At 47.0% G+C, this 9616-nt stretch overlaps 1 protein-coding gene across 1 annotated transcript in view; it reads left to right on the forward strand.

The window, feature by feature from the left end:
• LOC127925366 (thyrotropin-releasing hormone-degrading ectoenzyme-like) overlaps positions 1 to 9593 on the forward strand; it is a 78168-nt gene extending 68575 nt beyond the window's left edge. Inside the window, exon 10 of the mRNA XM_052510257.1 lies at positions 9321 to 9593. Coding sequence (XP_052366217.1) covers positions 9321 to 9464 — 144 coding nt within the window. The 3' untranslated portion in view covers positions 9465 to 9593. The remainder of the gene's footprint in view (positions 1 to 9320) is intronic.
• The last annotated feature ends 23 nt before the right edge of the window (positions 9594 to 9616 follow it).

Raw genomic sequence — 9616 nt, forward strand, 5'->3', positions numbered from 1 at the left:
TCACTAATTGGCAAAAAAAAAAAAAAAGAAAAAAAAGCTTTTCTGAAGTTCTGAACTTCAAAGAAACTTCCTGTTTGTTTTTGTGTCTGGGAGTAATTCAAAACATCCGTCTGCATATTACTGCTTATGCATACAGTAGGCCTATATATGAGCCCAAGCCTGGAAAAAGAAAACATGAATTAAATTAATGATTGTGCTGTTACACAATACATAGACCACTGCATATTACACACGGCAGAATTATTATTATTATCTTTGGTACAGAATTGGTCTAGCCTAAATTAAACACATTTAGAGTTGTCCTACAATTATAGGGGATTTGTATTTGATTTTCAATAGTCTACTAATTGGGTATTTTTATATTTTGATAATTATCTCATCACCGTACGTTTCCATCTCCTCCTCTCTTCTTCTTCATTCCTTTCTCCAGCATGCAGAGAGAAGGGCCTGTCAACAGTTACATGAAACGTTTCCATCTCCTCCTCTCTCTTCTTCGTTCCTTTCTCCAGCGTGCAGAGGAGAAGGGCCTGTCAACAGTTACATGAAACGTTTCCATCTCCTCCTCTCTCTTCTTCGTTCTTTTCTCCAGCGTGCAGAGAGAAGGGCCTGTCAACAGTTACATGAAACGTTTCCATCTCCTCCTCTCTCTTCTTCATTCCTTTCTCCAGCATGCAGAGAGAAGGGCCTGTCAACAGTTACATGAAACGTTTCCATCTCCTCCTCTCTTCTTCTTCATTCCTTTCTCCAGCGTGCAGAGGAGAAGAGCCTGTCAACAGTTACATGAAACGTTTCCATCTCCTCCTCTCTTCTTCTTCATTCCTTTCTCCAGCGTGCAGAGGAGAAGGGCCTCAACAGTTACACGTTCTTTTTCCATCTACATGAAACGTTTCCATCTCTCTCTTCTTCATTCCTTTCTCCAGCGTGCAGAGAGAAGGGCCTGTCAACAGTTACATGAAATGTGTTTTTATTGTGAAAAGCACTGGGTAGCTGCAGGAACAGAGTTTGAGAGACCATTTTTTTCTCTTTCCCCTGTTCCTGGCCATTTGATAATGGGCCATTCTAAATCTGAACTCATTTTATTAGTTTATATTAGTAAAGACAAGGTTAAATGGAGAATAGTCTGATGGGTGAAAATGCAGTGCATTCGGGAAAGTATTCAGACCCCATTACTTTTTCCACATTGTTACGTTACCAACTTTTTTTTTAATGGATTCAATGTTTCCGTTATTACACACAATAACCCATAATCACAAAGCAAAGACAGGTTTCTACATTTTCTGGCAAAAAATAAGTGTTCAGACCCTTTACTCAGTACTTTGTTGAAGCACCTTTGGCAGCGATTACAGCCTTGAGTCTTCTTGGGTGTGATGCTACAAGCTTGGCACACCTGTATTTGAGGAGTTTCTCCCATTCTTCTCTGCAGATCCTCTCAAGCTCTGTCAGGTTGGTTGGGGAGCGTTGCTGCACAGCTATTTTCAGGTCTCTCCAGAGATGTTCGATCGGGTTCAAGTCCGGGCTCTGGCTGGGCCACTCAAGGACATTCAGAGACTTGCCCTGAAGCCAATCCTGCGTTGACTTGACTGTGTGCTTAGGGTCATTGTCCTGTTGGAAGGTGAACCTTCGCCCCAGTCTGAGGTCATGAGTGCTCTGGAGCAAGTTTTCATCAAGGCTCTCTTTGTACATTGCTCCGTTCATCTTTCCCTAGATCCTGACTAGTCTCCCAGTCCCCGCCGGTTAATTAACCAGAAGAAGCCTGGAGATGCTAAACACATTTATGTTAATTAACCATCAGTTACCGTGACACCTGCAGCCTGTTTTGCATTTTTTACATTTCATGACCGCCACCGCCCTATCTGGACCAGAGATATTTTGTCTTCTTTCTTAAACATTATTTTATTCTGTAATGACCACAAGTGTCTCTGATATCTTCCAAAGTAATAATTCACAGCAAAGGACATGTTTGTCTGTTCCGCTCGGCCCAGATTCAGATTTAGGAAATCTATTTATTTATTTACATTTTGTTTACCATTTTCTTTCTCTCCCAATTGATAGTTACAGTCTTGTCCCATCGCTCCAATTCCCGTACGGCCTCGGGAGAAGCGAAGGTCGAGAGCCGTGCGTCCTCCAAAACACAGCCTGATAAGCAGCTTGTTGACGCACTGCCCTGCTAAACCCAGAAGCCAGCCGCACCAATGTGTCGGAGGAAACACTGCACACCTGGTGACCGTGACAACGTGCACTGAGCCTGGACCACCACACTGCACCCAGCCCGCCACACTGCACCCAGCCCGCCACACTGCACCCAGCCCGCCACAGAACGCGATGGGACAAGGACATCCCGGCCGCCCAGATCCTCCCCTTACCCGGACAACGCTGGGCCAATTCTCTCCCGCCTCATGGGTCTTCCAGGCGCGGCCCGGCTGCGACACAGCCTGGGATTTGAACCCGTGTCTGTAGTGACGCCTCTAGCACACTGCAATGCAGCAGCTGCGCCCCTCGGGAGGTGAAGATCTAGTCCTTTTTTACATGTTTTTTATTGAAGCACTTCTCAGTAGTTTGTATTCAGACTTACCATATGGAGGTGCTTCACTGACTTTGCAGCTGTGGCTCCCTTGCGGGCACTGAATACATTTAATTCAACAGCTGAATACCCTCCCATATGCTGGCCAAAAAATATTTTCTCATGAATTGGTCATTCGATAGGGTTTTCAGTACATTTATCTAGTGCTATCTCTTTAAATACTGTGTACTTTCAATTAGAATCTTCTTGAGAGAATATATATATTCTGCGGCAGGGTAGCCTAGTGGTTAGAGCGTTGGACTAGTAACCGAAAGGATGCAAGTTCAAATCCCCGAACAGGCAGTTAACCCACTGTTCCCAGGCCGTCATTGAAAATAAGAATTTGTTCTTAACTGACTTGCCTGGTAAAATAAAGGTAAAATAAAGGTAAAATAAATAAAAATATATGAAGAGAACAGGTTCAGAATAGGGATGAAAGAATGCCACTACTACTGTGAATACACAGATGTTCCTCTCCTTTGGTAAATCTATAAATAATCAGATGTTGTAGATTATTTCGGAACGTATGAATGAATCAAACATAAACAGGCTGGAGGGCCTTTACGGAGAACCTAAAAACTACAGGAACGTGTGCAATAGAAGTAGAACCAGTCATCTATAAATCTACCCTCAGTAATCATGGACCTGGTGCTCCAGGTTTAACCTGCTTCTATCTGGTCTGACTTGTAATCCATCATGGACCTGGTGTGCCAGGCTCCAGGTTTAACCTGCTTCTATCTGGTCTGACTTGTAATCCATCATGGACCTGGTGTGCCAGGCTCCAGGTTTAACCTGCTTCTATCTGGTCTGACTTGTAATCCATCATGGACCTGGTGTGCCAGGCTCCAGGTTTAACCTGCTTCTATCTGGTCTGACTTGTAATCCATCATGGACCTGGTGTGCCAGGCTCCAGGTTTAACCTGCTTCTATCTGGTCTGACTTGTAATCCATCATGGACCTGGTGTACCAGGCTCCAGGTTTAACCTGCTTCTATCTGGTCTGACTTGTAATCCATCATGGACCTGGTGTGCCAGGCTCCAGGTTTAACCTGCTTCTATCTGGTCTGACTTGTAATCCATCATGGACCTGGTGCGCCAGGCTCCAGGTTTAACCTGCTTCTATCCGGTCTGACTTGTAATCCATCATGGACCTGGTGTCCAGGTTTAACCTGCTTCTATCTGGTCTGACTTGTAATCCATCATGGACCTGGTGTGCCAGGCTCCAGGTTTAACCTGCTTATATTCGGTCTGACTTGTAATCCATCATGGACCTGGTGTGCCAGGCTCCAGGTTTAACCTGCTTCTATCTGGTCTGACTTGTTATCCATCATGGACCTGGTGTGCCAGGCTCCAGGTTTAACCTGCTTCTATTCGGTCTGACTTGTAAATCCATCATGGACCTGGTGTGCCAGGCTCCAGGTTTAACCTGCTTCTATCTGGTCTGACTTGTAATCCATCATGGACCTGGTGTGCCAGGCTCCAGGTTTAACCTGCTTCTATCTGGTCTGACTTGTAATCCATCATGGACCTGGTGCGCCAGGCTCCAGGTTTAACCTGCTTCTATCTGGTCTGACTTGTAATCCATCATGGACCTGGTGTGCCAGGCTCCAGGTTTAACCTGCTTCTATCTGGTCTGACTTGTAATCCATCATGGACCTGGTGTGCCAGGCTCCAGGTTTAACCTGCTTCTATCTGGTCTGACTTGTAATCCATCATGGACCTGGTGTGCCAGGCTCCAGGTTTAACCTGCTTCTATCTGGTCTGACTTGTAATCCATCATGGACCTGGTGTGCCAGGCTCCAGGTTTAACCTGCTTCTATCTGGTCTGACTTGTAATCCATCATGGACCTGGTGTGCCAGGCTCCAGGTTTAACCTGCTTCTATCTGGTCTGACTTGTAAATCCACCATGGACCTGGTGTACCAGGCTCCAGGTTTAACCTGCTTCTATCTGGTCTGACTTGTAAATCCATCATGGACCTGGTGTGCCAGGCTCCAGGTTTAACCTGCTTCTATCTGGTCTGACTTGTAATCCATCATGGACCTGGTGTGCCAGGCTCCAGGTTTAACCTGCTTCTATCTGGTCTGACTTGTAATCCATCATGGACCTGGTGTGCCAGGCTCCAGGTTTAACCTGCTTCTATCTGGTCTGACTTGTAATCCATCATGGACCTGGTGTGCCAGGCTCCAGGTTTAACCTGCTTCTATCTGGTCTGACTTGTAATCCATCATGGACCTGGTGTGCCAGGCTCCAGGTTTAACCTGCTTCTATCTGGTCTGACTTGTAATCCATCATGGACCTGGTGTGCCAGGCTCCAGGTTTAACCTGCTTCTATCTGGTCTGACTTGTAATCCATCATGGACCTGGTGCGCCAGGCTCCAGGTTTAACCTGCTTCTATCTGGTCTGACTTGTAATCCATCATGGACCTGGTGTGCCAGGCTCCAGGTTTAACCTGCTTCTATCTGGTCTGACTTGTAATCCATCATGGACCTGGTGCGCCAGGCTCCAGGTTTAACCTGCTTCTATCCGGTCTGACTTGTAATCCATCATGGACCTGGTGTCCAGGTTTAACCTGCTTCTATCTGGTCTGACTTGTAATCCATCATGGACCTGGTGTGCCAGGCTCCAGGTTTAACCTGCTTCTATCTGGTCTGACTTGTAATCCATCATGGACCTGGTGTGCCAGGCTCCAGGTTTAACCTGCTTCTATCTGGTCTGACTTGTAAATCCACCATGGACCTGGTGTACCAGGCTCCAGGTTTAACCTGCTTCTATCTGGTCTGACTTGTAAATCCATCATGGACCTGGTGTGCCAGGCTCCAGGTTTAACCTGCTTCTATCTGGTCTGACTTGTAATCCATCATGGACCTGGTGTGCCAGGCTCCAGGTTTAACCTGCTTCTATCTGGTCTGACTTGTAATCCATCATGGACCTGGTGTGCCAGGCTCCAGGTTTAACCTGCTTCTATCTGGTCTGACTTGTAATCCATCATGGACCTGGTGTGCCAGGCTCCAGGTTTAACCTGCTTCTATCTGGTCTGACTTGTAATCCATCATGGACCTGGTGTGCCAGGCTCCAGGTTTAACCTGCTTCTATCTGGTCTGACTTGTAATCCATCATGGACCTGGTGCGCCAGGCTCCAGGTTTAACCTGCTTCTATCTGGTCTGACTTGTAATCCACCATGGACCTGGTGCGCCAGGCTCCAGGTTTAACCTGCTTCTATCTGGTCTGACTTGTAAATCCATCATGGACCTGGTGTGCCAGGCTCCAGGTTTAACCTGCTTCTATTCGGTCTGACTTGTAATCCATCATGGACCTGGTGTGCCAGGCTCCAGGTTTAACCTGCTTCTATCTGGTCTGACTTGTAATCCATCATGGACCTGGTGCGCCAGGCTCCAGGTTTAACCTGCTTCTATCTGGTCTGACTTGTAATCCATCATGGACCTGGTGAGCCAGGCTCCAGGTTTAACCTGCTTCTATCTGGTCTGACTTGTAATCCATCATGGACCTGGTGTGCCAGGCTCCAGGTTTAACCTGCTTCTATCTGGTCTGACTTGTAATCCATCATGGACCTGGTGTGCCAGGCTCCAGGTTTAACCTGCTTCTATCTGGTCTGACTTGTAATCCATCATGGACCTGGTGTGCCAGGCTCCAGGTTTAACCTGCTTCTATCTGGTCTGACTTGTAATCCATCATGGACCTGGTGTGCCAGGCTCCAGGTTTAACCTGCTTCTATCTGGTCTGACTTGTAATCCATCATGGACCTGGTGTGCCAGGCTCCAGGTTTAACCTGCTTCTATCTGGTCTGACTTGTAATCCATCATGGACCTGGTGTGCCAGGCTCCAGGTTTAACCTGCTTCTATTCGGTCTGACTTGTAAATCCATCATGGACCTGGTGTGCCAGGCTCCAGGTTTAACCTGCTTCTATCTGGTCTGACTTGTAATCCATCATGGACCTGGTGTGCCAGGCTCCAGGTTTAACCTGCTTCTATCTGGTCTGACTTGTAATCCATCATGGACCTGGTGCGCCAGGCTCCAGGTTTAACCTGCTTCTATCTGGTCTGACTTGTAATCCATCATGGACCTGGTGTGCCAGGCTCCAGGTTTAACCTGCTTCTATCTGGTCTGACTTGTAATCCATCATGGACCTGGTGCGCCAGGCTCCAGGTTTAACCTGCTTCTATCTGGTCTGACTTGTAATCCATCATGGACCTGGTGTGCCAGGCTCCAGGTTTAACCTGCTTCTATCTGGTCTGACTTGTAATCCATCATGGACCTGGTGTGCCAGGCTCCAGGTTTAACCTGCTTCTATCTGGTCTGACTTGTAATCCATCATGGACCTGGTGTGCCAGGCTCCAGGTTTAACCTGCTTCTATCTGGTCTGACTTGTAATCCATCATGGACCTGGTGTGCCAGGCTCCAGGTTTAACCTGCTTCTATCTGGTCTGACTTGTAATCCATCATGGACCTGGTGTGCCAGGCTCCAGGTTTAACCTGCTTCTATCTGGTCTGACTTGTAAATCCACCATGGACCTGGTGTACCAGGCTCCAGGTTTAACCTGCTTCTATCTGGTCTGACTTGTAAATCCATCATGGACCTGGTGTGCCAGGCTCCAGGTTTAACCTGCTTCTATCTGGTCTGACTTGTAATCCATCATGGAACTGGTGTGCCAGGCTCCAGGTTTAACCTGCTTCTATCTGGTCTGACTTGTAATCCATCATGGACCTGGTGTGCCAGGCTCCAGGTTTAACCTGCTTCTATCTGGTCTGACTTGTAATCCATCATGGACCTGGTGCTCCAGGTTTAACCTGCTTCTATCTGGTCTGACTTGTAATCCATCATGGACCTGGTGTGCCAGGCTCCAGGTTTAACCTGCTTCTATCTGGTCTGACTTGTAATCCATCATGGACCTGGTGTGCCAGGCTCCAGGTTTAACCTGCTTCTATCTGGTCTGACTTGTAATCCATCATGGACCTGGTGTGCCAGGCTCCAGGTTTAACCTGCTTCTATCTGGTCTGACTTGTAATCCATCATGGACCTGGTGTGCCAGGCTCCAGGTTTAACCTGCTTCTATTCGGTCTGACTTGTAATCCATCATGGACCTGGTGTGCCAGGCTCCAGGTTTAACCTGCTTCTATTCGGTCTGACTTGTAATCCATCATGGACCTGGTGTGCCAGGCTCCAGGTTTAACCTGCTTCTATCTGGTCTGACTTGTAATCCATCATGGACCTGGTGTGCCAGGCTCCAGGTTTAACCTGCTTCTATCTGGTCTGACTTGTAATCCATCATGGACCTGGTGTGCCAGGCTCCAGGTTTAACCTGCTTCTATCTGGTCTGACTTGTAATCCATCATGGACCTGGTGTGCCAGGCTCCAGGTTTAACCTGCTTCTATCCGGTCTGACTTGTAATCCATCATGGACCTGGTGTGCCAGGCTCCAGGTTTAACCTGCTTCTATCTGGTCTGACTTGTAATCCATCATGGACCTGGTGTGCCAGGCTCCAGGTTTAACCTGCTTCTATCTGGTCTGACTTGTAAATCCATCATGGACCTGGTGTGCCAGGCTCCAGGTTTAACCTGCTTCTATCTGGTCTGACTTGTAATCCATCATGGACCTGGTGTGCCAGGCTCCAGGTTTAACCTGCTTCTATCTGGTCTGACTTGTAATCCATCATGGACCTGGTGCGCCAGGCTCCAGGTTTAACCTGCTTCTATCTGGTCTGACTTGTAAATCCATCATGGACCTGGTGTGCCAGGCTCCAGGTTTAACCTGCTTCTATTCGGTCTGACTTGTAATCCATCATGGACCTGGTGTGCCAGGCTCCAGGTTTAACCTGCTTCTATTCGGTCTGACTTGTAATCCATCATGGACCTGGTGCGCCAGGCTCCAGGTTTAACCTGCTTCTATTCGGTCTGACTTGTAATCTGTTTAATATGATCCACTATTGCCAGCGACCCCCAGGAACAACCACACTGACGTGACAGAATGAAGACAGGTACATTAACCATGTCAGGATGACATTATATAAAATGTAGGCTTCAGAATAGAGAATAAAGTGGCTGGGTTTTTTTTTTCTTCTCACTTGGAACCCGGCAGGTTGTTCGACCTTATTCATCGTTTTCCTTGCGTTTTTAAAGGTGGTGGAATTATGAGGGAATTAAGTCAAGGTCAGAATACGATTTATCTGAAGACACACTTCGGCAAGAGCTCAGTTTTCTTTGCTCTCCATCCCAAAACGCGTACCTTTTCCCCACACATAAATTCAAGGTCGGATTACACGCAGAGAGAAAAGCTCATGAAATGGAAATAAAGTTACATTTACGTGGAAGTAACTCTGGTCTGAATTCTTCTGCCCCTTCTGCAGCTTTGTTTTGGGCCTAACGTTTGAATTATTTCCCAGAATGCACTTTAAAACGTATCTAGAGTACCTAGACACTTGATACACACAGTATTCTTTCCAACAGGTATGCTTACTGATTGTTTTGGGTCTAACGTTTGAATTATTTCCCAGAATGCACTTTAAAACGTATCTAGAGTACCTAGACACTAGATACACACAGTATTCTTTCCAACAGGTATGCTTGCTGATTGTTTTGGGTCTAACGTTTGAATTATTTCCCAGAATGCACTTTAAAACGTATCTAGAGTACCTAGACACTAGATACACACAGTATTCTTTCCAACAGGTATGCTTGCTGATTGTTGCCTGGATACCCTCACGTACCTGACTCTGTGTCTGCCTGTCTGTTCCCTTCAGCTGAAGGAGTTTATCCAGATCAGTGGAGGTGGAGCGGGGCCGGCGTTGACCCGGGCCGTGGAGATCGTGGAGGCCAACGTGAGATGGCACAGTCTCTACGAACGCCAGATCTTCCAGTGGCTAAGGAAGTCTCCCAACGGTTAACACACAGCCAACAGGGTTCAGCCCAAGCACGCCATCTCTCTGACACTATTACAGACCCAACAACATCAGGCGGAGAAAAAAATATCAGAAAAAAACAGTTTCAACATGAATATGTCAATTTGAATTGCAAAATAAGACCCCCCTCATCAAAA

This window comes from Oncorhynchus keta, unplaced genomic scaffold (assembly GCF_023373465.1).
Source record: "Oncorhynchus keta strain PuntledgeMale-10-30-2019 unplaced genomic scaffold, Oket_V2 Un_contig_5502_pilon_pilon, whole genome shotgun sequence".
NCBI lineage: Eukaryota > Metazoa > Chordata > Actinopteri > Salmoniformes > Salmonidae > Oncorhynchus > Oncorhynchus keta.